The sequence below is a fragment of the Lagenorhynchus albirostris genome, chromosome 7 (assembly GCF_949774975.1).
Source record: "Lagenorhynchus albirostris chromosome 7, mLagAlb1.1, whole genome shotgun sequence".
In the NCBI taxonomy this organism is placed as follows: Eukaryota; Metazoa; Chordata; class Mammalia; order Artiodactyla; family Delphinidae; genus Lagenorhynchus; species Lagenorhynchus albirostris.
This window is the reverse complement of record NC_083101.1, coordinates 1,339,125-1,364,565: the sequence shown is the minus strand read 5'-3', so window position 1 is coordinate 1,364,565 and position 25,441 is coordinate 1,339,125. Positions and strand designations below refer to the sequence as shown.

General features: G+C 66.9%; 2 protein-coding genes across 5 annotated transcripts; one reads left to right on the top strand and one right to left on the bottom strand.

Moving 5' to 3' along the window:
- Positions 1-1,629: 1,629 nt before the first annotated feature.
- Positions 1,630-11,210, top strand: EGFL7 (EGF like domain multiple 7). Of its 4 annotated transcripts, XM_060153889.1 has the most exons (10): positions 1,630-1,691; positions 3,165-3,242; positions 7,088-7,209; positions 7,454-7,570; positions 8,541-8,656; positions 8,868-8,963; positions 9,097-9,261; positions 9,846-9,910; positions 10,484-10,646; positions 10,839-11,010. In XM_060153889.1, the coding sequence occupies exons 3-10, from the start codon at positions 7,130-7,132 to the stop codon at positions 10,859-10,861; spliced, it is 825 nt and encodes a 274-aa protein (XP_060009872.1). In that variant the 5' UTR covers positions 1,630-1,691; positions 3,165-3,242; positions 7,088-7,129; the 3' UTR covers positions 10,862-11,010. The 4 variants fall into 4 exon arrangements, with proteins under 4 accessions (XP_060009872.1, XP_060009871.1, XP_060009870.1 ...); XM_060153888.1 differs by lacking the exons at positions 7,454-7,570; positions 10,484-10,646 and having other exon boundaries at positions 10,839-11,210; XM_060153887.1 differs by lacking the exons at positions 8,868-8,963; positions 10,484-10,646 and having other exon boundaries at positions 10,839-11,210.
- A 452-nt stretch (positions 11,211-11,662) lies between these two features.
- AGPAT2 (1-acylglycerol-3-phosphate O-acyltransferase 2) lies at positions 11,663-24,854 on the bottom strand. The gene is made up of 6 exons (XM_060153892.1): positions 24,512-24,854; positions 15,846-15,979; positions 15,245-15,420; positions 14,893-14,988; positions 13,173-13,245; positions 11,663-12,374 (listed from the first exon to the last, which is right to left on the bottom strand). Exons 1-6 carry the CDS (start codon positions 24,691-24,693, stop codon positions 12,199-12,201), a joined length of 837 nt encoding a protein of 278 aa, XP_060009875.1. The 5' UTR covers positions 24,694-24,854; the 3' UTR covers positions 11,663-12,198.
- Positions 24,855-25,441: the final 587 nt, after the last annotated feature.

Sequence of the window (25,441 nt, the reverse complement as noted above, 5' to 3'; positions counted from 1 at the left end):
CCTAACCCTTCTGGACAGATGTACCCTCAGGTGGGAGAGCCATGGGGCCGAGAGTGGGCCACGTGGGTTGGAGCGGAAGAGATGGGGGATGAGCGCCCCCAGACCTCCTTGCGCTCAATCCGGCAACACTTGACAGCCCGGAGCCTTGTCAGCCGTCACCGCCACCTCACTCGCTGGCAGCTCTCTTGGCCCCATGGGATAGATGGGGAAACTGAGGCCCCGAGAAGTGAAAGCCCTGGCTGACCTCAGCCTCATGCCTGCAAGAGACCCTCCTATGGGGGCGGGGAAGGGAGCAGTCCCTGCTGACCACTGAGACCCACCAGAAGGGCGGGCAGACTTCCCTCCTGCTCTCGGAGGCATTCGGGGGCGTGGGGGGTTGGGTGTGGAATTTCCCAAGCTGCTCCGGCCTCCCTCTTGGCCGGGAAATCCATTTGGGTGGGGCCGGAGGGAGGTAGGGCTGAGCAGAGATGCTCAAGGCCAGAGAGTCGGAGAGGGTCCCACCTGTGGGTGGGCGAGTGCTGACCCCGGAGCAGGGCTCAGACCCGAGGACAATGGGGTTTGGGGGGCACTGCTCACTCAGAGCCCTCAGCCAGGTGTGTCCTCAGTAGCTGCCCTTTGGGCACCCAGCCAACTAGCATCGCAGCAACAGGTGCTCAGCCTGCGGGTCCCCAGCACCGCCTAAATGAGGAAATTGCGGGTCTGAGCTGGGGGGCTGGACCACCTGGAGGGTCTGAAGGAGCACCCCCTTTGGCCACCTAGAGGCCCCCCTCAGCCTCTGGAAGCCAAGGGAGGAGGGGGGCCTGGGAACGCGCTGTGCCCTCCTCTGAAGAGGGGCCTGGAAGTAGGACTGGGGGCTTTCGCCCATGCTTGCACACGCCCAGGAGTAGGGGGCCCACCGCCCCATTCCTAGAGAAGGCCTGAGCCTCTGAGCTGACGTCTGCCCCTCTCCGTCACCCCCCACCATGGCCACTCTAGGCCCCAGGGACTCACAGAGCGGGCTGTTCTCAGCCCACCCAGCCTCCTGCCCCATCCCCAGCTCTCTTCTGGCCGCTCCCACCCCCGGGCCCTGGCACACACACCCGGGGGTGCAGGTGCACGCCCTGGGGGTCACAGGAAGAACGGCCCCCTCCATGGAGCCGCACTAATGTGGTCCCACCAGCTTGGTGGACCCACGGCCCTGGGAGGGCCCTGTGTGTCAGCCGCGTCCTCTGTCACACACTGGGCCCAGCTGGGCCCCAGCGTCACCAGCCAGGCTGCAGCTGGGCCCGAGCACCGTCTCTGGCTGCTTCAGGATTAGAGCCTGGTCCCCGGGGAGAGCTCCCCCACCCCTGCCCCCGCCGCTGGGCCCAGGCCCTCCCTCGGCGGCCCCCCACCGCCCCTCGGCCTCCTGTTTGTTCACTGACAGATCCCCGTTATCAGCGGACAGCACACACAGGAAGTCCGGCTGGGAAGGGCCCATCCCAACCCCGATTTACACGGGGACGGAGCATAAAAAGCCGCCCTTCCTCGCTCCGGGAGGAGCCTCCCTGCCCCGAGTCCACCGTCCCCATGGCCAAGACGGAGGCCTCCGACAGGACAGGCAGGCGGCCTCGGGAGTTGCCTCAAGGCGGCCGGCGAGGGGTAGGGCCCAGCCCTGGCCTGAGGGGGCAGCAGTGGTGGCCATGGCCGAGCCAGCCCCGGGGCGGCACCAGGTAGGGCAGGGGCGGCCTTGGAGGGCAGGGAGGGGGGAGAGCAGGGCGAGCGCCCCTCTGCGGGCTCTGTGGACCGCGGGCACCTGCGGGCTGAGCTCCGAGGGTCTGCGCTCCGCTAGCCGGGGCCACCGCATCATGCCCCCATCAGTGCCATCCTCACCTTGGCCAAGGGCACCCGCTGGGGGTGGCACAGTCTGGATGCCAGTCTGGCCTGCCCAACACTGACGCTTACGCTGGGCAGCCCAGCAGCTGCTGTGACCCCTGAACGGAGAAGCCAGTGCGGCGGCCTCGCTGCGCCTCGCACGCCCTCCCGCGCCTGCTCTGATTTCCCAGGGAAGCCCCCGGGGTTGGCAGTAAGGCCCCTCTTCTCTGTGACCTGCGTGTCCCGAGGGCATCGTCCCCCAAGGGTGGGAGAGCACCCCGAGGGTGTCGGGGAGGGGCGCCGGGGAGGGGTGGGAACCCCAAAGCCAAATCTAGAGCCAGGAGGAGCCACGCCAGTGGGGGGCACTGAGCACAGCCCCAGGAGGAGCCCCTCTTCGGCTGCGCTGGCCGGGGGCGGGCGGGGGGACAGCTGTCCCGGGCAGACGGACAGCTTGGTGCGGCGCCGTGTGGGCGCTCTCTTGGCTCCCCTTGCAGCCTAGGGGAGCCCCCCACCCAGAGCAGCCCAGGTCCCCGAGCGGCAGGGCCCTTCCTGGCCTCTGACAGTCTTGTTGTCACGTCCACCCCAGCAGTCTGTGTGACAAACACCCACTTTCCAGATGAGAAAGCAGGTGCTGACGGTCCGCCCAGCTTAGCAGCGGAGTGAGGACCAGCCACGCAGCTCGCCAGGCCCCTTTCTGCCCAGGCCTGAGGTCAAAGGGTCAAGTGACCAGCTTCAGGGACTGGATGGGGGCAGGGAACAGGGCAGGGCAACTCTCCCTCCAGTCCCCCTGGGCCTGGCCCTTAACTCTCTACTGCCTGGGGCTGCCTGCTTGGGTTGGGGGTGGGGGGAGAGACACCGCCACGCCAGGGACCACCCCCCACTTCACAGTCACAGGCATCCCAGCCCCCGCCACCCAGCCACCCTCAGGTCATCTTCCAGGGGCTTCCAGGGGCCCCTGGTCCAGGAAGGGGCTCCTGTCCAGCCTCCTGTGTCCCCTCCCTTCCTTTACCTCCTGTGCACCTAAGTAGGCCTGATCCGGATGCCCCCCGAGCTGAAGGCCCCCCTCCCCATGAACCTGCAGGATGCCCTCCCAGCACCCCGGGCTTTGCAGAGCTTTCCATCCCGGGACTCAGGACCCCCGGGCAACAGGGTGTGGGCAGGCCTGAGAGGACCGTTCGTCTCTGGCCATCAGAGGGGTGGGGGGTCTATAGGCCAAGTGCAGGCCAAGCTCCCACAGCCACATGGAGGCCGGCCCCGTCCCCCTCCCCAGCCCCTGGATGTCACGGTGACCAAGGCTGTGCGCTAACCCACACCGTGTCTCTGATCCGCAGACCCCGGCACAGGAGGGGAAAGGGCAGCCCCCACCGCTGCCACCAGTGTCCGGGGCATGAGGGAGACTGCTTCTCCAGGTGAGTGCCACAGGCGATGCTCTGGGCAGCAGCAGGGGGCCTGGCTGGGCCTGGGCACGGTTTACACGTGTGTGCGCGCACACACACACACACACACGCACACACACGCACTTAGGCGAACAGGGCCTGGGCTCCAGTTCCAGGGCAGAAAGTGCCGAGAGGCGCAGGCCCAGGGTGTCACGCGCACTAACGGCTGTAGCACGCTGGTGCAGACGTGAGGGCTCCCCGGGGCAGGAGGGGCTGGGGCACCTGGCTCCAGCTGTGCCGGCTGCTGTCTCTTGGGCACTGCTGGCCACGCCACCACATGGGGCTCTTTAGGCCATGCTGCAAATGTGGAGAGGGAGCCTGGAGAGGAGAGGAGAGGTGACTGGCCCAGGAGCCCCCAGTGGTGCCCATGCACTTGAGGGACTCCTTGGAGGCTGGAAGAGCACTCAGGGGTGGTCCCAACTGTCCTGAACAAAGGGGGCACCAGGTGGGAGCCCGGCAGACCCCCTAACCTGGCCCACTGGCTGGGAGGGAGGCTCGGTGTTACACCTAGGACCCGGCGGCCCTCTGCCGAGCCCCGCCCCCACCTGTATGAGCTCTGGAAGTACCGGCTATGAGCCGGGGGATCACTGACGTCCACCCCGCGTGTGGCTGCAGGGCAGCGGTCAGCTTTAGCCAGCCCCTGGTGCCTAGGGAGCTGGCCCCCCGGGGGCTATGGCCATCCCCGGGAGTCGGCGCTCAGCCTAGGGGAGCCGAGAGCTAGCTACCCGCGGCCAGCGCGGGCTCCCCATGCGGCCTCCGGGCACCTGGCTGACGGCTCAGCCCTGCGTCCTCGGGAGCCGGCTGGGAGGGGCAGTAGCGCTCGGAGGCGGGTAGTGCGTCAGGAGACCCGGTTCCAGCTGACTCACTGCACGGCCCCCGGGGCGCCGTCCGCCGCGGGGCCTCAGTTTCCCAACCTGCGCAATGGGGGCGGGCGGGCGTTCGGAGCCCACCCAGGGTGGGGGCGGGCCGGGGGCGGGCCGGGAGGGGCGGGGCCGGGGTTGGCGGGCGGGCGGGGCCGGGGCCCCTCTGCGCGGTGGCGACAGCGGCGCGTGCGCGCCCCGGATCGGGCGGTGAGTGCGGAGGGAGCGGGGCGCCCGGCTGGGGACGCGGGGACGGCCGCGGGCGGGGGTCTGTTCAACGTTCGGGCTGGGGGCGGGGGCCTCGCCGCGCGCGGAGCTGGGGGGCGACGCAGGGCGACCGCGGGGAGCCCAAAGGTGAGCGGGCCGGGAGCGCCGGGCTCTGCCGCGCGGGCACCCGAACCCCAGCCCGGCCCCGGATCTCGCGGCTGGGTCCGGAGAATGGGCCCAGCGGCCTTGGGAAAGGGCGCCCCCTGCTGGTGACAGGTGATCCGGGCCGGGCCGCGCGGGGGGGCCCGGGCGGGGGAGGGGTGGGGCGCCGCAGCCCCTCATCCCCCTATCCGGGCCCTGCGGCTCCCCCAGGGCCTGACTCAGAGGCTCGCGGGCCCCGGACCCCGCAGCCCAGGCCAGCGGTACCCTGCGGTGGCGGAGCGGGGGGACGTGTCACTCCACCCTCGCTCCCACTTCCCACGGAGCCGGCCGTGCAGGGGGAAGGGGAGACGTGGGGTGGGCGGTGGAGAGGGCGCACCCCCAGGGAATCAGTCTTGTAATCTCACTCCGCCTCTCCGCATCCACCCCCGCCCATCCAAACGTCCAAAGCACCCCTCACGGTGGAAGGGGGAACCAGGGCTATCGCCCTGCGGTGGAGTCAGGCCCCTCCCTCTAACGACTGTCTCCCCGGGTGGGGGCAGCGAGGCGGCAGCCCGGGGCAGGTGGGAGGGAAGGTGGTGGCAGGGCTCGTGCAGACACTCAGAGGGGATGGGACATCATTGCTTATCGTTCTGGAGGTACCACAGACCGCCCTGCCCGGGCTCCCCGCCCCAGCAGGGCTGTGACACCAAAGGGAAATGAGATTCTGCCAGCCCAGCACAGGCTGGTCAGCGCCATCGGCTTCCTCTGGCCTAGGGGAAAAGCGTGACTTTCAAAAATCAACTCTCTTCTTTTAAAAAGCACGATTTCCTTTCTAACCAGCTTCCGATAGGTTGGGGAGGTGCTTGGGGTGGGTGTTTGTGGAGGACAGTCACATTTGCATGAGATGCACCGCCCTCCAGGTGGCCGGTGTGGGAGAGCTCAGGGTGTGCGGAACCCCGGAGGCCCCTGCCCAGCCCTGCCAGCCCCCCGGCCCACCTCTGCCTTCCCAGGGCCCACTCTGCAGGACCACCTGTCCCCACCATTTCAATTCTTGCCTGGACCGCCACCAGGCCCGCTGTCTAACAGTGCGCTCCCCCCAGAGTTCATCTTCCGAGCCAACTCTGACTGGCAGGACATGTCCCTGCCCAGAAACAGCTAAGAAGCACCCCCCCCGCCACCCCAAAACTAAGTCCAACACCTCAGCTGCCCGCTGCAGCCTCTGCCTGCTCGGCCACCCGGCCCTCCCCTCTCAGGCCCGTGACAGAGAACAGGAGGTGCAGGAAAGCCTTCGTGCAGCTGCCTTCCTGCTCAGCCCAGGGCCGCGTGGTGCCGTGGGAAGAGCATGGCCCGAACACGCAGCTGAACCCCCGCGTGGCCCAGGCGTGGCGTCGCCTCCCTCTGGGTCGGCCTGGGCGGGCATCTGGGGCTCAGTGATGCTCATGGTGGTTTATGGGACTGACCATAAAGCAGAGGAGCCAGAGGAGGGGCCTCCAAGACCCTAGTGGTGTCTTTGAGGAAAGTGAGTCCCAGAGTCCCAGAGAGGGAGGTGCCTGTACCCAGCCTCTGCTCCCCGCCCCCACCACACACACCAGTTCATCTCCTTCCTGTGCCCTTTCCTTCGCGTGGGCGGCGGCGGGGGGCCTGCAGGGCCAGGCTCAGCCCACCTGGGGAAAACCTCAGATGGGGCGCCCGGAGCACGGGAGCGGAGAGCTCCCAGCTCCCCAGACCCTTGGCTGTGCACACAGATAGCAGCCCCGCCCCCGTCCCCTGGGCTTGCCGCAGACCATCAGTTCCCGGCTGGGGGCTCCCGGGAATCCCTCTCTGGGCCTCCCCGGCTCCCATCCACAGCCAGGGCAGGAACGGTGATCGGCTCCACTGGCGTGTGGGGGGGCTGCTCCAGTCCCCCCACCATCTGGGTGCCCACTGTCTTGGGAGCCCTGGAGGCTGTCTGCACTAGCGGTTTAGTCACCGGCAGGGGAGTGACCCCCTCTTAAGTGCAGGCCCCGGCCCCACCCTGAGGAGGACCATAGTGGCCCCTGCCTGCTGGGCACCTGCACCCCAGTGGACCCCCAAGCCACCACGGCTGGCTCCCCGTCTGGCACGTGAGGTCACTGAAGGCCACAAGGGCACAGCCAGCTGGGGGGGGTTCCGCCCCGCCACTAACACCCCAATTGCAGACTGAGGCGGGGAGTACAAGCCCTGCCCTGTGGGAAGGGCACCAATCCAGCCAGGGGACGGAGACGTAGTCCAGATGCCCGCCCTGGGCCCCCACCTTCCCCAGTGAACTTGACCAAGCCCAGCGCTGCGCAGGTGTCTCTCTCCCCAGGCGAGGGCTTCAGCTTCTGTTCCCAGACCCCGGATGTCATGGCCCTTCTGTGGCCCCTGGGCGGGCTGTATGTGGCTGGTGAGGGGCCGGCCTCCCTGTCCAGGTGGGATGGGGGTGGGGAGAGCTGACACCGCCCGTGGAGGCTCTGCCGCTGCGGTGAGAGGTCCCAACAAAGTGGGTGAGCTGGGCAGGTGTCACGGAGCCAAGAAGACAGTCTCCACGAGGGGCACGGGCTCGAGGCGGGATCTGCAGAGGGACTTCCAGGGTTGTGCTTTGCGCTTCAGGCCATCCTGAGGAGAAGGCCGTTCCATCCGGAAACACAGGCCATGTGGGGCTCCCAGGAGCTGCTCCTGCTCTGGTTCCTGGTGCTGGCGGCGGGTGGCACCGAGCACGTCTACCGGCCTGGGTGAGCCAGGGCACGGCCTCTGGGCGCTTGGGAGGTGGGGTGTGCGGCGGGGAGCCCTCGGCCCCTCCCCAGGGCAGCCCCCGGCGGTTGCGGAGCCGAGGCTTCCCTGTGGCTCCTGGCGACGGTCTTCCCCATGGTGACACTGGGAAACCCCTTCCCCACTTTCCAGCTCCCTTGGGTTCTGGGGCTGGGGCACAGCCCTGGGAGCCCCCCCACTGACTTTCTGGCCCCCATCACCCCACAGCCGCAGGGTGTGTGTCATCGGGGCTCCCAGGGGCCCCGTGTCCGAGTCCTTTGTGCAGCGTGTGTACCAGCCCTTCCTCACCACCTGCGATGGGTACCGAGCCTGCAGCACCTACCGGTGAGCGCCGCCTGCCGCCGCAGGGCCCCATCTGCCACGCACAAGCCCTGGGGCTGGGAGGGCAGTGCGCCCCAGAAGGGAAACTGAGGCCCAGAGCAGTGAAGGGACTCGCCGAGGCCACGTCTGAGTGGGTGGCGGAGACTGACACCTGTTGTAACCTGGGCAGTCCCGACTCAGGAAGCTACCGCTGTGACCTCAAGTATCAGCTGCTACGAGGGCATCTGGCGCATCCTCTCCCCACCCTCATTTTAGGGGGCTCACCCACCCTGTCTGCTCCCCTCCACTTTGGGGGCGCTCCCACCCCCACCCAGCATCGCTGGCTGCAATCTCCTACCCGCTTGGCTCCCTGAAATCTTCCTCGTCCTGGCCCTGCCCTTGGGGCTCCAGTGGGCACCCCTCTCCCCATGGCAGCCCCCGGCAGTTACAGATGGAGATCGTACCGCCCCAACACCTAGGACGCCCCAGCCTGTGCCGGTTGAGGGGCGCGCCTCTCTGGTTCTCCGCTGTGGGAACGTGGCTTTGAAAGATTTTGTTTTCTGTGAGGTGCTTGAAGACCTCCCCGGTCGGGGATGGGCGATGGTGTGGCAAGCCCCTTCCCCTCAGGGCCTAGATCCCCGCCCCTAGAATAGGAGGCTCCCCCCCGGGGTGCCACCTCTGCTCCACGCCAGGCTCAGCCAGGCTTCCTCCCAAGCCTCGGGGTCCCGCTCAGCACGGCAGGTTGGGCCGGGGAGGTGGCCTGTGCTGTGAGAGGTACCATCCCTGGGGAAGAGGACCTCTGGGGGCACACCTGGGTGACCTTGTCCATGCTGGGGGAGACGGCTCCTGTGGTTCTGGAGGGCATGGGGACGGAGCCAGCCTGGAAGGCCAGCGGCTGGGAAAGCCCTGGCCGGGGCCCAGGAGACCCAGTGGCACCACTGAGGCCCCCCCGTGAGGGCCGGGCCCCTCTGAGCTGCCCCCACCCGTCCCGCAGGACCCTCTACAGGACTGCCTACCGCCGCAGCCCTGGGCCGGCCCCCGCCCGGCCTCGCTATGCCTGCTGCCCCGGCTGGAAGAGGACCAGCGGGCTGCCTGGGTCCTGTGCAGCAGGTACGGGCCCCTAGCGTCTGGGGTCAGTTAAAGTCGAACCCAGCGAGGGAGCGGTCCATCCCGCTCTCCAGACCCGGGGCCAAGCACCAGCTGCTTGTCTCCCAAAACCTGAATGAGCATCTCCGGCACGGCACCCCTTCCTTGGCTGCCACCCCTGCGGGGCCCTGGGGACCCTCCTGCGTTGGTGACAGGCCCCCCCACCCACCCACAGCGACCTGCCAGCCGCCATGCCAGAATGGGGGGAGCTGTGTCCAGCCCGGCCGCTGCCACTGCCCTGCAGGATGGCAGGGCGACACCTGCCAGACAGGTGAGGCTGGTTCCACCCTCCCAGAGGGGAGGGGGCCTCCGGGCGCCTCCTGTGTGTCCTGGGTAGCCCACCGATGGGTGGGTCTCGAGGGGGCCCAGGGTGGGCGCCCCTGCCTGACAACCCTTTCCCACAGACGTGGATGAGTGCAGGGCTGGAAGGGGCGGCTGTCCCCAGCGCTGTGTCAATACCGCGGGCAGTTACTGGTGTCAGTGCCGGGAGGGGCACAGCCCATCTGTGGACGGGGCACTCTGCCTGCCCGGGAGAGGGGCCCCCAGGGTGGCCCCGAGCCCCGCGACAGGTAAACTCCCCGCTTGCCCCCCTTGCTGATGCGCCTGGGGGGTGGGCAGGGAGGGCCCGAGGTGGTGGGGGTGACGGGCGCACTGGAGGGTGGATGGGTGGTGGCTTCCCACGGGGACCGCGGGGAGGGCCTCAACTCAGCCCGGAGTGGAAGAAGGCGCCCATGTGTCCCTGCCTGGGCAGCCTGGAGACACAGCACCTCCCTCCGCTGGTGACGGGACATTATTACTTTTGGTACGCGCTGTGACACTTCAAACTCGTACCGTGAGTAATAATGCGCCGTTGGCAGCCCGGCACCGAGAGCGAGAGTGCGGCATGGACCTCAGCCCGGAGCCCCTCAGCATGACGGGGACCCCAGCACCGAGGGGCGGGCGGGGTGAGGCTGCGTCTGCCCAGAGCCACCTTCCGGACCAGGAGGATGGCCTTGGTGGACGGCCAGGACCCAAGGTTGGGGGAGGACTCGCCACAACAGCTGGGGCAGGAACCCGGTGCCCGGGGCTGTGCCCCACACCTGGAGCAGAGGCTGGAGGCCCCGCGTCGGGATGCGAGCCCGGCCCCCCTGACTCGGCACCCGGCTCTCCCCAGGAGTGGGCAGTGAGGTGAAGGAGGAAATGCAGAGGCTTCAGTCAAGGGTGGACGTGCTGGAGCAGGTGAGGGCTGGGCGGGGTACCCGGGGGCCTCGGCATGGGGGCAGGGCTCAGTGGGGGAGCCCTGGATGGGAGGCTTCCCCGCTGCTGACAGCCTAGGGTGCCCTTGGCCTGGGCGCCATGCTGGGCAGGGGCAGCGGACGGTGTCTGGGATGCCAGGACAGGTGGGGGCGGGGCCCCACAGAGAGCGAGGACTCGGCCCAGCCCACCCCCGCCTTTGTCCCTGCCGGGACAGAGTGCCCCTGCGGCCTTTCCGCAGGGTCCTTGGCCCGAGACCCCTCAGCAGCCCCTGCCCACCCCTCCTAGCTCCTCCAACCAGGGGTCCCAGGCCTCAGGGACCATTGGCCAGGCTGGCCTGTGTGACATCCGTCTGTGCCGCCCCCTGCCCCGGTCTCCTGGCGCAGAAGCTCACTCTGGTGGACGTCCAGGGCCCTGCAGTTAGAACTGAGTCTGGGGGTTGGCGGTGCCCTTGCTGGCCACCCTATTGTCCTTAAATCCTTGTGGAACAGGGAGGGTGAGGGGCTGGCCCAGGGTCACACAGGCCCTCCTCCACTGGGCCCTCCGCCTGCCCCCTAGAAGCTGCAGCTCGTGCTGACCCCGCTTCACAGCCTGGCCTCGCGGGCCCTGGAGCACGGGCTCCCGGACCCGGGCAGCCTCCTGGCTCACTCCCTCCGGCAGCTGGACCGCATTGACTCTCTGAGCGAGCAGATCTCCTTCCTGGAGGAGCAGCTGGGCTCCTGTGAGTGCCGTGGTCCCTGTGACCTCCCCACCCACAGAGTCCCCCTCTGGTAGCCTAGGACCCCCGAGGCTGGGGCCATCTCCTGCCCAGAGAGGCCAGAGGGTGCAGGGAGGGGCAGCCACAGGCCGAGTGGGCCGGAGGCTGGTGGGGAACGGACACTGCTGACCCCAGCCCCACCCCTTCCACCCATAGGTTCTTGCAAGAAGGAGGTGTGACAGTCCGACCCAGGCCCCCGCTCTGGCCACCAAGAGTCCGAGGACACCGGCCCCACCCTGCCCGGCCCTGCCCTGGGCCCTGCCCTGCCACCTCTCCCACCAGGAAGGCCCCCCCTGCCCCGCGTGGGGAGAGGGCAGTGCGGGCCCTCCTGTGCGAATCCAGCCCCAGCCCAGCCAGCACTCTGGCCTTGTGAGCAGAGCCCGGCCAGACCCCTGCGCCCCCGCAGCCGGCTCTGGGGGCCTGGTGGGCCCACGGCTGAGGAAGGTACGAGGGCTTCCTGCCCAGGGCCTGGCCCCTGTGCTGCTCACCAGGCAGCCCTGATGATCGTCAGAATAAAATAAGACTTGAGCCGCTGTGTCCGTGGATGGATTGCAGGAACATTCTGAACCCGACGGGCTTCCCCCGGCCGACCACCACGTGCTGGGAGGGAGGAGGCTGCCAGCGCGCCCCCTGGGCCCTCCTAGGCAGGGTCGTGGTGCCCCCTCTTCAAAAGGAGCTGGAGCAGGTGGTTTCGTGAAGGTGACGCTGGCCACAGGGACAGCCCCGCCCCGCCCCCCCCCCACAAGCTGGCCCCACCCCTAGCCAGCAGCCGAAGAGCAGCTCTTCAGCCTCCTTCCCAAGTGCCTGCCTGACCCCTGGCACGCCTGCCACCCCCAGTGGAAGAAAGTATCACAGGATGACCGTGGGCCCAGGCCCTGGCAGGGAGCCCCACCGAGGGCGGAGGCTGGCGCTCCACACTCCTCCCAGGGAGGACGAGCGAGGGCAGCGCTGCCCGCCCCCAGTCACCACAACTCACCAGGTACTTCCAAGAGTTCGTTTATAAAAAACAATGATGAGCGCAGTACCAGTTCAGCAGGCTTGCTCCCCAAGGCCGGTGGGGGCCACAGACACTGCTTTCTGGCCGCCCTGAGGCCCAGGTGGCATAAGACTAGGCGTCCTGGCCCCCCAGAGCCCCGCCTCTCCGAGAGCCTGATGCAGGCCGTGGCTGGGACCCCAGATCCAGCCTCTGTGCCCCCCAAGCCCAGGCAGGAGGGTGGGGGCTGGGCAGACCGGCCCCGCCCCATCAGCCCATCGGGGCCCAGGCCCACTCCCACACCAGACCCCGAAGGCACAAGGGTGGGTGAGGCCCTGCCCTCAGAGCTTGGGGGGCTCCAGGTGACTCTCCTTTGCAGGGACATCAGGGGCCTGGACCTGAGGCCAGTGACAGGAAGGGGTCCCTTGCTTCCAGGGCCCGAGGAAAGTTGGGGGAGCCGTGGGAGGGGACACAGTGATATCTGGTGGGCAGGGGTCGCTCTGTCCATTGTCTAGCCAGGTCCTGCCCCGCCCCGGGCCTCGGCTACTGGGATGCCTGGGCGTCAGGCCCTGCAGGGGCCCCATTCTCCCGGGGTAGCTGGGATACGTGGAGGAAGGTGGCCCTCATGGCCTGCTGGCAGGTGTCCAAGAGCTCGGGGACGTCGGCGATAGTGAGGCCAGCGGTGGGGATGGCGTCCAGCACCTCCACCTTGATGGTTCCTGGTGGGGTGGGGGGGCGTCAGCAGCCTGAGGGGCTCTCCAGGGGGGGCCCCTCCTCTCCTCGGCTGCCCGCCAGCCTCCCCCGCAGAGCCTCCCGAGGGGCTGGGCCGGGCTCTTCCCCAGACACCCTGGTCCCGGGTGGTTGGCTTTTAGTGAATAACCGACACGGTCACACACACGAGTCCCAAGCATGTTCTCAGTGGGTGTGGACAAGTGTGTGCTCCCCCGTGAAGACCACCCAGGGGCCAGACGTTTCTTCCCCCAGAAGGTACCCACCCTCCCTTCCACCCCCACCCTCCACAGTGGTTCAGGCGGCCTCGGGGCCTCAGAGGTGGGCAGAGGCAGCTTCGATCTTGGACCCCACTTCCCACCTGGGCACCAGGTGCCCTTGTGCAGGGTCTGGAGGGAAGGGCAGGAGGAGGTCCCAAGCTCCATGGCTGGGGGGCATGGGGGTGCCCGGGAGGCTGCTGCCCCCGAGAGTTAGGCCTGGATGCGCTGGCTCAGAAGCCCACCATGGCACAGGAAGGGGCCACCTCAAGGCCCCCGGGGCCGTGTGCACAGCCCGGGCCTGTGTGTGTGAACTTGGGCACGGAGCCCACCTTCTGGGCACCTCAGTCTCCCCACAGCCCAAGGCTGGGACTCTAGACCCTCCCCTCCCTCCCTTCGTCCTTCCCCACGCGGCCACTGAGTAGCAGGGGTCTGTAGTGGCCCCCCAGAAACGGGAACTGTTCTCTCAGGGGCACGGGTGTCGCAGTGACTGAGAACAGGTGGGCCGGCGAGTGCACAGGTTGGGGGTACCTGAGGTGAAGAGCTTTGTCTTGTAGTTGTAGAAGGAGGAGAAGCTGGAGTAAACCACGGGGATGATGGGCACCTGGGGACGGCAGACGTGGCAGCCTGAGGATGGACCGGAGCCCTCACCCAGCCCAGCCTGATCCCCAAGGATGAGCTCTGGGGAGAGGCCTGCCTGGCCGCCAGCCTGCCCCCACCTTGGGGCTGGTGCCAGGAGTCCCTGTGGCCACATCCTGCGCCAGGGAGCTTCCACACACTGACCCCTGGGCCTCGGACGCCCTTCCCGCCCTGGGCCCAGAGTGCACATCCTGTACACCCTCTTTCAAGCATCCCCTTCTCCAGGAAGGCTTTCTGGGTTGGCACGTATCCATAGAATGCACTTCTGCATTCCTCACGGGGTCCTAAGACTAACCAGGGCCCTGTCCGGTTTAGCCAGAGGAGGTAACAGGTCTTTCTGCCCACCCCTCCCTTCCCAACCTCTCCCCCATCCCAGGGAAGACGGGGCAGCTCCAGCCAGGGGAGGCGGCAGGCTATTCCTGGAAGACACCAGCGTTGAGTCCAATGGTGACTCCAATGGTGATGCCAATGTCGGAAATGACACCTGGGGGTAATCATCAACCCGGGGCCGGGGAGAGGGGTGACAGCAAACGACGCCCGGTCTCCTGGCTGAGACTTGCTGCCCCCGGCCCCCCAAAGCTCCTTCGGTATCTCCCGTCTCCTCTTCCACGACCCCGGCGAAGGGAAGTGACCTCAGTCCCAGGCCTGTGTCGGGGGTGTCCTCCTCCTCTTGCTTGGGCAGAGCCCAGGCTCACGCCCCCATCCCCACGCACCCACCGCCGGCTCGGGGCCCCTCCACCCCACGCTCCAGCTCCCACACCCGCCTGGCACTGGCTGGCAGCTTCTGGAAGGAGGGCTCTCACATCCTTGCTCAGGGCCACCAGGGGGTGCTAGAGGCCACCTGTCACAGGTGAAGGACAGGAGAAAAAGCAAACCCCTGCCCAGCTGCCCCGCTGACTCCGATCGGGCAGGATGAAAGCCCCCTCCCCTGACCCCAGACGACGGCTGCCTTCCCCTACACAAGTCCCCCAGCACAGGGCACCCCTCACCTACCAGGAGACCCCACCCGAAGGACAGATGTGCCCCAGCCTCTCCTGCCATCACCCCAGACCCCAGGACACCTCTAGGACAAACTGCGTCCCTACAAGTCAAGGACCAGAAAAGCATCAAGCCCCGTGGAGGGCTCCCAGCTCACCTGTCCTGGCCCATCGCCAGCTCCGGCCCGACCCTGCCTCACGCCGCGGGCCCCGCCCCCCGGAGCCACTGCCCACGCCCCCGCCCAGCTAGGGGTGCTGGGGGCCTGCGCCTGGCACAGCCTTCCGGAGACAGCTCAGCCAGCAGCCCTCCTGCCTCCGCCTTTGAGGCCAACCCCAGCCTCCTTCCGCAGGCCCCTCGCCTGGCCAGCTAGGAAGCGGGGTGCTGGAGCTCCAGGCACGGGGATGGTGGCCACGAGCATCATTCTAGCTGGCGCTGGGCCGGATCAGGTGCCAGCCTTAACGCTCAGAGTGGGTAAAGCGGCCCTGCCCTCCTTAGCCGCTCAGGGACAGGTGCTGGGTGGGGCGAGGCCCTGCCGCCTGCCCAGCGGGAGGTGGCCCAGGAGCGCCAGTGGCCTCGCCTGGCCAGGAGGTCACCTTCAGCCTTAAGCCAACCCCTGGCTGCGGCCCTGGCGTACCTGGGCCTGGATGGCCAGGTGGAAGGCACCTTTCTTGAAAGGCAGCAGATCCCCACTGTCGTTCCGCGTGCCCTCGGGGTAGATCCATACTTTGAGCTGTTGGGGAGACAGGAGGCGGGTCGGGGGGCCGCCCCCGGGGCCCCCACCCCCAAGGAGCCCCACCGCTCAGCCGGGAACACCGCCGCTACCACCGCCGACGGCCGAGGCACCGCGCCTGGCTTCTCTGTATGCGGTTTACAGACGCGCACCGGTGCCGCGTTTCCTTCTGCCAAAGGGAGTCACGCTCGCGGGCTGTCCCGACAGCACAAAAGCGTTCACGCCGCCAAGCAGGCCCCGAGCCCCAGGCGCTCACCTTCTCCCTGACCATGCGCTTGCCCACATCAGAGATCACGGTCATGGCCGTCCTGGAGCGCTGCCGGTCGATGAAGAGAACGCCGCCCAGGTACATGATCAGGCCCACGGGCCCCAGGAAGAGCAGCTCGCGCTTGGCAATCTGCACGCAGCGATCGGGGAGGACCTCCATGAGGCCTGAGCCCGGGGCGGGGGGCGGGGGAGACAGAGACAGAGCACAGCCTCAGAGCCAGGTGGCCACCGCCCCGCGGAGGAGCGAGCTGGCCCTCGGCCTTGCACACCAAGAGGCCTGGGCCCAGTCACGCCTTCCCACTGGCTATCTGGGCATCACCTGGCCTCAGCCTCAGCTTCCCCTGCAGAGGGAAGGTGCTGAAGCAGGGCTCCCGAGCCCGGCGCCAGGCACAGGAAGCCTTGTCTCCTGTTACCAGCTGGAGGCCTGTGTCTGGAGGGGGGCACAGGTCCACGGTCCGCATCTGCCCCTCACCTGCCAGCTCTTCGGGGCCCAGCCTCCACCAGCTGAAGCAGCATGCCCCCTCCTCCCCCTCCCCGCAGGCAACTGGGAAGGGCCGGCCCTCCCGCCAAACCCTCCGCAGCCGGCCTACCCATCATGTCCAGGATGCTCTGGTGGTTGGAAATGATGACACAGGGGCGGTCCACCTCCAGCTTCTGACGGCCCTTTACCTCAAAGCGAAGGCCGTATAAGTACTTGAAGGACCGGATGAACCAACTGATGATGCTGAGGGGGAGACGGGCCGTGAGCAGAGGCCACCACCCACCTTGTAACTCAGGCTCCGCCTGCAGACCTAGGCAGGGTCATCCCAGTGCAGGACCAGAGACAGACACAGCACGGGGACCCCCCACGCCCGCCCTGGCAGGCTGGCCGCTGACCCTGAGCTCGCCTTCCCCTCGGAGAACCTTCAGGTCCTGTCCCTCAACCCCTCAACGGGATGGCGAGTGCCTCCCTGCCCCCCTGCTACCCCAGCCAGCGAGGGTTGGGTCACACAGGAGCAAGGCCTTGGGGGCCTGGACGCCTGGCAGTGGGGAGGGCGCCTCCTTCCACGTCTGCGTTCCCAGGCCTGCACCTGCCACCCAGCCCTCACCCCACACCCCTGCTCGTCACCACAAGCCGGGGGGGCGCCCAGCTGGACGGGGCTGAAGGCCGAGAGCCCCCAGGGCCGGGCTGGCTTCCTTCTCAGACGTGTCAGCGACCAAAGCACCCGACGTGGAGAGGCCCCTGCAGAGGAGGCTGGGCCCCCACTCACGGGAAGTGAACGTCCCCTCAAGGCAGAGCCACACCGGGAAGAAAGCATGGGTACCAAGCGGAGACCTTGTCGAGGAGCTGAAGGCTGCTTCCAGTCTCCACCGCTGGGGAGACTGGCCCGGCCAGGCTTTCACTCCTCCCCTGCATCCTACAGCGCAGCGCCCCAGCGCCTTTCACAGACACACCCAAGGTCACATGAGGATGGCGGTGGAGCCAGGATGTGTGTGGGCCCCGCTCCCAGCAGCAGGCTGCCCTGGGCACTCGTGACCTTGAGAGGCCCGGCCCAGCAGCTCTCACACTCGACAGGCAGGCACGACTGGGCATGCCCCTGGGAACAGTGTCTGCAGGTGGCTGGCCGGCAGGGAGAAGGGAGGCCCCGGCCCCCTGCTCTGTGGGAACACTGCACACACTCAGCAAGAGACAGGTGCCCGTGAGGGGTCAGCTTGCTCGGGGTGACGGAGCCCGAGGCTTGAGGTCACTCCTCTGCAACTCAGGAAGGTCCCCTGCGTCCTTCCCATCCGTGGGTGGCAGGGGGCTGAGGGTGGGCCCAAGTGACCCAAGGGTTCCTGACCCAGAACTGTTCCACTTCTCCCAGAAGATGTGTGTGCGCGCACGCACACACCAGGGTCATTTGATCTCCCCACAGTCCTGACCGGAAGGGAGGGATTTCCCACTGTATCCGGAAGGGCCTGGGCTCAGAGCTGGCCCGCAATAGAGCAGAGACTCAGAGCTGGGCCCTTGACCCAAAGCCACACTCAGGTCCTTAAAACTGTGGTAAATACACACAACATAAAATGTACCATCTCAACTCGTTTTAAGTTGAGTGGCGTCGAGTGTACTCACATTGTCGTGCAACCGTCCCCCCTCAACTGGGACTCTTTCATCTTCCCTGACTGACACTGTCCCCATTGAACGCTCACTTCCCCAGCCCCGGGCCCCACTGTCCACTCTCCGTCTCTGTGGATCTGTCTCCTCTAGGCCCTCACGAGTGGACCCTGTCGGATCTGCCTCTCTGCTCTGAAAGGCAGACTCGTATCTAGCTCACAAAGCCTAGCTCCCCACGTTACCGCGTGGTGCGGATGGGGAAACTGAGGCTCCAGGAAGCAGCTGAGCCTGGGCTGCTCTCACAGTCAGGCCGGCCCGCCTTCCCCGATCTGGAAGCCAGGGCTTCTTCCTCAGCTTTGTGAGCCTTGGCCAGCTCGAGCCAGACCTTCCTGCTTGTCCCCATCCGGCTCAGGGGTTGCCAGGCTGGACACTCTCTGGAGAACTGACTGGCTGTCTCAGCTGGGGAGCCTTGGGCAGCTCAGCTGCAAAACACAGCTTCTCGGGTCATCTCGAGGGTTGAAGGGCACAGGGAGAGGGCGCGTGTGTCCAATAAACACGGGGAACACGCAATCTCACCGGCAGTCAAAGAAATGCAGATTGAAACAAGAAACCCCGTCTTCCTCCTTCAGATTGGCAGATGAAAGCCTGGTAACGGGAGGTGTTGGCCTGGTGTTAGGAAATGGCCCGAGGGCTGCTGGCAGAAGTCAGAGGCCACAGAGGTTTCTGGAGGGCAGCTTAGCAGCACGTGGCAAAGGCCCTCAACAGACCTACTCCCTTTGGGCTTGCAGCCCTCTTCCGCAATGGGCCCTAAAGCAGGTGTGAGGCAGGCACAGGCGCGGTCGGAATTAGGGAAATCCGAAAACACCTCCACGTGCCCCGTGGGCAGAGGTAATATAAACAGGGCCGTTGCAGAGGAAAACAGCAAAGATCTGTATTTATCTGCTGCCAGGCCTGCTCCCTTGACTCCTAATAACTACATAGCGTTTGCGTTTCCTCCCAGGCCACATCTGGAAAGGACGGTGCTTCTCTCTGGTAGTGGCATCTGCTGGCTCCGTTTTTCTTCTTTTTTAAAAATTGGGGTGAAATACACGTCAAATGTAGCATTTTAAACCATTTATAAGTGTCCGGTTCAGCGGCGCAGGTACATTCACATTGCTATGCAGCCGTCCCCAGCCATCCATCTCCAGAACTTTCCTAGATTTTCTTTCTGTATCTCATTTAAGGGATCGGTTGTATACGGGTAGGTGTTTTGTTTTGTTTTGTCTGAACTATGGAAGATGCTGCGTATAAGACTCAGCTGAACAGGGGCCCTCTGCAGCGGCTCTGCTGCTTGTCTCCCGCCTCTCCCACTCCGGCTGGGAGCCCAGGCCAAGGCAGAGCCCCCGCACCAAAGGCTCCAGGACGGACAGACAGGCCCAGGGCTGCCCCACATGCTGCGGGAGAGCAACTCTCCACACATTTACAAATAATTGCTCTCAGACAAACTAAAAGATACAGCCGCGGGGTGAGTATAGGAAGCTGGGAAAGAAAGGGGCATCTTGGGAGAGGAAAGAGGCAACGGATGTTCCTCAAGGGGAGGGGACCGGTCACTCCCTGCAGGCGGCGTGCACGTGGATGCCCACTTTTCCTTCTCCTAATGTCCCATGTTTTCAAGGTTTTCTGTAAAAGTGGTGAGAAAGTATCTATTATCCTTTTTTTTTTTTTTTTTTTGCGGTACGCGGGCCTCTCACTGTTGTGGCCTCACCTGTTGCGGAGCACAGGCTCCGGACGCGCAGGCTCAGCGGCCATGGCTCACGGGCCCAGCCGCTCCGCAGCATGTGGGATCTTCCCGGACCGGGGCACGAACCCGTGTCCCCTGCATCGGCAGGCGGACTCTCAACCACTGCGCCACCAGGGAAGCCCTCTATTATCATTTTAATAGTGCTTCCTTGAAGAAGAAGGAAGCAGATGGAGCTTTGCAGAGGCCCCTCCAGTGCCCAGGCAGGGAGAGCCGGTCTGTCGTTGCCTGGAGTGCAGCACGCTCCTAACCACAGGGACAGACACCCCACAGCCACGCCCAGCCTCTCCTGAACGCCACGTGCCACGCCTGCACCTAGACGGACGTTAACTGTCTGGTTTCGGTCAGACAATAACCCCACAAGGTCATACGCTCATTACACCCAGGTGAGGGAGTCCAGGCTCAGCAGAGTTAAGTGACTTGCCCAAAGTCACACAGCAGGGAGGCCAGGATGGGCCGAGCCCACCTCTAAACCTGGCTTTTGAAAAATGTGTGGAAAATGTCGAGCAGAGGGCCTGCTGGAGGCGGGGTGACGGCTGCAGGGTTGTCAGGTGGAGTCTCGAGCTCCTTTTGAGCGCTCCCCCTCCTCCCCTGGGGGGCTCTATGGCCCCCACCCCACCCCCAGCAGGGCTGCAAGTGGCTCTGTCATCCTCTCCCAGCAGGAAGCTCAAAGCAGCCACCCTACCCAGGCTGCCCTGCCTGCCCAGCCCAGGCCTCATCCTGAGCGCCAACACCCTCTGTGCCCCAACACCCAGCTGACCCCAGCGCCCCGCCCCTCGGCCGCGGAGTCTGGGAGCTGCTCCCTCCTCTCCCCTACGGGGAGCAGAGCAGGGGTCACGGGTGCCTGTCCCACACCCTCCAGCCCTGAACTCCATGTCCTGCCTCCCCTGGGGGTGGAGCTAAGGTCGCCTGAAGCCCAGGTGGCCCAGGGCTGGGCTGAGTGCACGGCACAAGGTTGCAGAAGCACTGCGGACAGCTGCCAGGCAGGTGATTGGCACCAGCTTTCCATAGCAAGGCAGGCGGCCCCCAGGACCGGCTCCTTCCAAGTGCCCGCAGGGGCAGCCGTCCCCTTAAGCAGAGGGACTTCCTGGCCCTTCCTGGGTCTTTCTCAGAAGCCCTCCACTTAACCCTGACCGGGGCCGCCAGCCTAGAAGTGAGCAGCATAAATGCTGCAGATTCTGGGGGGCCTGAGGCCGAACTCCTGGCAGCCAGTCCCCCTGGACCACCTGTGCTTGCCCGAGGACACCTGAGCCCGGCCCAAGCTCAGGGTCAGACAGACCCTGACTCCCTCTCACCAGCTGTGACCTTGGGCAACGGACTTGACCTCCCTAAACTTCCATTTCCACTCGTGAAAGGGGAAGGGTGCGGAGGGATTGAGCGAGATGAGGCTGGAACACCCGTGACACCTGCGGGACCCTGGGAGCCCTCCGCAAACAGCAGCTGTGTCGGCGGCGAGGACACAGGCAGGACAGAAGGACCCAAAGTAAATGAAAGCAAGAGGATCCTCCTCCGGCCACAGCACCTGCTCCGGGCGGCTGGGAAGCAGTTCAAGGTCAGGTCTGAGCTACCTGCTGACCTCTGCCCTCAGACCCTGGACTCTGGACTAGGTGGCTCTGGGGAGACCTGGCAGCTGCTTCGGCTGAGAGGCGCCGGACCTCAGCCAGACCCCACGGGCTTTGCCCCCGGAAAGGGAGGGGCGTGATGGGGTTTGCTCAGAGCGGCCCTGCCAGGAGGGCAGCACAGAGCCATTGATCTGCTCCGGGGACAGGAGGTCCTGGGAGGGCCACCGGGCAGAGCAGCAGTGTTTTCCAAGTGTCACGAGAGCTGGAGCACAGAGGGGGCCAGGAGGTGGGGGCTCCAGCCTGTTCGGGTGCCCAGAGGTGTTAAGAGGGGCGCGGGAGTGGGCGGAACGCCAGGGGCCTGGAAGGAGGCGGGGCCGTGAGCAGTGTCCAGGGCTCTCGGCAGCTCTGCTTCCTGGGCCCGCAGAAGTACACCCAGAGGGGAGGCTCTGCCCCTCACTATCCCACCCCGAGCAAAGCCAGGGCAGACTTTCCTGTGAGACCAGGGCCCCAGGCCAGCCCCCAGGTGCTGCGGCTCCCCGACAGCGCTGTGTCTGCATCCACGCACCACCCCCCCACCCAGGGCCACGCAGTGGCTGGCAGTGCTGGGTTCAAACCCTGACCGGCATCGACAAGCCCCCCGCCCCTGGCTGCAGTGATGCCCGTCCTCGATGTTTCGAGCAGGTGGGGGGCTCCATCTGCCCTGTCCCCCACCCCACCCCACAGCCTAGCTATGTCCCCCAGGTCCCGGCCACTAGGATGGACGCAGAAGTGGGCAATTCAGTCCCCAGAGGTCCTGCCGTAACAGTGACATGCTGGACCCCGAGAATGGGGGGGCCACAGGCCAGAGGAGCCGGCAGCTTTCCGTGGCCCCAGGCTGCCTGCCCTGGTCGCCTGTGACGCATGAAAAAGTAAACTCCCCGGGTTAGGCCACTGTTGTTAGGTTTCCTGATCCTGCAGGGAACCCAATGCTAACACACACCGCTTCCCTGGGCCTCGCTCTCTTCTCTGTCGAATGGGTGTAATAAGGGCACGTGCCCCTGGGACAAGGAAACAGGACCTGCTACGCCAGCCTCACCCTGAACGCGGGACCCTGCCACTCTGGGAGGGGTCCCTGGCCTCAGCCCACAGCCTGGTCAGAACAAAGCCTGCCTCTGCTTCTCAGCTCCCAGCACTGCCCTGCACACTCAGAACTCGCAACTAAATGGCAAAGGCCTCCTTGGGTGCCCACCCGGAGCCCCATCACGGGGAACATGGGAGAGTGAGGGGGCAGGTGGAGTGGGGCTGCCCCTCCTGGAACTCAGGGATTCTCCCGAGCCTGGTCTCCAGCCCCAAAGCAGCCATGGCGCTGCCCCCAGCCCCTGATGCCGTGGGAGACGGAGGAAAGATGAAAAGCGTGCACTGTGGAGCCACTCTCAGTGGGTCTGCAGCCCGGGGCCCCATGTCCTAGCTCTGGGGCCCTGCCAGTCATCTCCCCACTCCCCGCCTCGGAGGCCTGCGTTGCTTCTCTGCAGACTCGTCTGTAAAATGGAACACGTAATAGACCCTGTCCCCAAGCTTCAGGCATCCGCGGCGCACGGTGTGGGCTCAGGAGATGGAAGCAGAGGCTGGTGTCGAGGATGGTGGGCAGAGTCCTTCTGGAAGTTAGGGTGGGACTGGAGGGGGAGCAGCCAGGCACCCACGGTGCTCAGGGGTCCCAGGTGGGGCCTGAAGCCTGTCCACACAGCACCCCAACCTCCACTTCCGTCCTCCTGGGCCCCGTCCCTGGACTGGCTACCTAGAGGCACAGGGCACTCCTCTTCCTCTGCATTTCTCCACCCCCCACAGATGCACGCCTTGGGGAACTCGTGTTCACAAGGCACCCCGTCCCTACCCCCTCTCTTTGCCATCACTGGGGAGCCTTGGGGGTCATCACTGTGACCCGCCCCATGGGACCTGGGGGTGCAGGGGAAGGAGACTGTGGGCTCCCAGACCCCCAGGTCCGCCCCTCTCTGGGGAGGACACAGCACCTCCGTGATGTCCTGGCCTGGTCCCTCTGCAGAGCCTGAGTCGGGGGCTGCCCTGGGGAGGGAAGGGCAGCAGGAAGCTTCCTCCTGAGCACGATTCAGGGTCCTGAAGACGATGCCCCAGTTGGCCGGAATCTTGGGGGAGGCTGGGGGCCAAGCCCGGCTCTGGGCTGAGGGAAGCCGGCCAGCAGAGGCTGGAGGGCCGGGCTGGGCAGGGTGGGGCCGGAGGGAGCGCCAAGTGCTGGTCAGGCTGGCCTGCCCGTCCCGCTACCGCGTCAGAAAGGGCAGTTGGTGACTTCTGATCTGACGCCAGGAAGCAGCTTTGAAGCCCAGGCCTGGAAGAGCGAGTTGGGCCTTTGAAAGGCAAGGAAGCGCCTGTGAAGAGGCCACCTGATAAGACTGAGCCAGGGAGGGGGAGGGCCGCCTCCAGGGACGCCTGTCACCTGCTGAAAACCTGCTCCAGCCTCGCTTCCCACCGAACCCAGGACAGCACCTCCTCCAGGGAGCCCACCAGCCCTTGCTGCCTGCAGCCACCCCCGCCCCCTGCCCCTCCAGGCCGGTCCCCAGCGGGTGCTGAATGGAGACTGGCTGTGAGCCCACTGCCTGCAGGGGATCCCCAATCCCAGGCCAGGCCCTCCGCACCCCAGAGGGTCAGCTGCTTGAGAAGACGGCTGGAAGGGCAACAAGTGGGCCGGCCCTGGGGTCTGGACTCCCTGGGACGCTGGCCTGGGCCATGGCGGGGAGCTAGAGACCCACGGCCCAGCCACCAGGCTCCCCACGCTCAGGCCACACTCCACTCCTGGGCCACAGGAGCTACGAACTCCTGAAAACGGGGCCCGGAGGACCCGCTGAGTGTGGGCCAGTCCCGGAAGGCTCAGCCCGCCCAGATGAACAAGGACAGGGACGGACGGCAGAGAGCCAGGAACCCTCACCCACTGCCCTGTGAGCATGTGGATGGCAAGGGCCTCGGGGACCACAGTATGCCCACACCAGGCACAGCCAAGGGTCATCATTGCAAAAGCCAGCGAGGAACGTCAACAACAGACCCTCCCAGTCGGAAACTGGGAGAAAGGGCAAGGAGCCCCCTCTCAGGCCACCGTGACCAGTCCAGCCTCTGACCCAAGAGAGGCCCCCCGCCTCTTCTGGTCAGCCCAGCCTGACCCCTCACCCCAGCAACTCCAAGCTCCCCAACTCTGGGGGGCGTCCCAGCCACCACCCGTTCTTCCCGCCCCGAAGCTGGACCCCAAGGACTCCGCGCCCACCCTCCCCCGCGGGGCCACCACACCTTCCTAAGCGGAAGGAAAGGGAAGGGGAACCGGCCTGGTGCCGAGCACAAGTGCGCTCGTCGCCCGCGGCAGGTGGGCGCGAGGGGGTGGCGGAGAGAAGACGAGGGACGCCCCAGGCCCCGAGCGGAGGCGGGTCCGGGCGGGGCGGTGCACGGAGGGCGGCCCACCCTCCCGGCGGGGAAGCAGGACCGAGCCTCTGCCCGCTTGGCCCGGCCCCATTCCTCTCGGGGCCGCCCGCACCCCGCACTCCCCGCGCGGCGCCGAGGGCGAGACCTGTTTAAATCCCTCCGTGCCTGCCCCTGGCCGGGGCCCCGGGGCCAGGGCGCGGGGACACTGTGACGCCGGCTCCGGGGACCCCGGCCCACCCTCGGCCGCCTCCCCAGCCGCGCTCTCCGACCCGCTCTCTCCCCTCGGCCGGTCCGAGAGCCCGGGAGAGGCGCGGGCAGGGCAGGAAGGAGGGAAAGGACACGGGAAAGTTAGGGAAGCGGAAGCGGGCGGCCGCGCGGCGCTGCCCCCGCCTCGGTGTCTCTCCCCGCCCCGCCCGGCCCCCTTGCCTCATGTTCTCCACCGTCCGGCCGCCGTGGCGCAGCAGGCAGATGACCGCGGCCACCGCGGCCACCGTGAAGCAGAGCACGCAGTACAGGCCGATCTTGGCGTAGAACCTGGCGGAGCGGCTCAGCTGCAGCAGCAGCACCAGCAGCAGCAGCGCCGCGGTCAGCCACGGCCAGAGCTCCATGGCCGCGCCCCGAGCCCCGACGGCGCGGGCCTCCGGCTCCCTGCCCGGGCTCCGGCCGCGTGCTGGCGGCGGCCGACCCTCCTCCTCGCCCTGACCCGCCCGCGCCCCTTATTGCGAGGGCGGCGGGGCGGGGCGGCCGGGGTGGCGAGCGTAGTTCGAGCGAGGAAGAGGCTAGGTGCGCCCCGCCCGCGACGTCCACACCCGCCGCTCGGCCACCGGCCCGGCGCCGCCCCCGCCCCGCCCCGCCCCGCCCCGCCCCGCCCCGCCCCGCTCGCGACGCTGCCCGTGCCCTGCCGCCAGGCCTCCGGCCTCTGGCCCTGCGCCCCTCCCCAGCCCCCGCATCCCCGCAGCGGGTCGCCTGGGCCGTGGCACCGCGCAGGTCCCCACCGCCGGGCCGCCTTCCCCCGCCCGCGGGCACCGCCTCCGAGCCCTAACCCACCGCTCCCCTCCCCAAACCGCGGCTCCAAAGGCGGCCGAGGACGCGGCTGCCCTTGCCAGCCCGGTTGCCACACAAGGGGCCCTTGAACCGCGCCCGGTGACCGACGGGTAGCCTGCCGCTTCGGGTCCGCTCCAGCGACTGAGGGGAGACCCAGCCTTGTGCGGCCCAGTGGGCGCAAGGACTGAGGGGAGGGGGCTCTGGGTAGGCATGAGGCGTGTTCCTGGTAGGGACTGGGAGCAACGGCTTTGGGTGCCAGGTTCCGCGTGTTATCTCCAGCGCTCCCGGTGCCAGGCCAGGGCCGGTATCAGG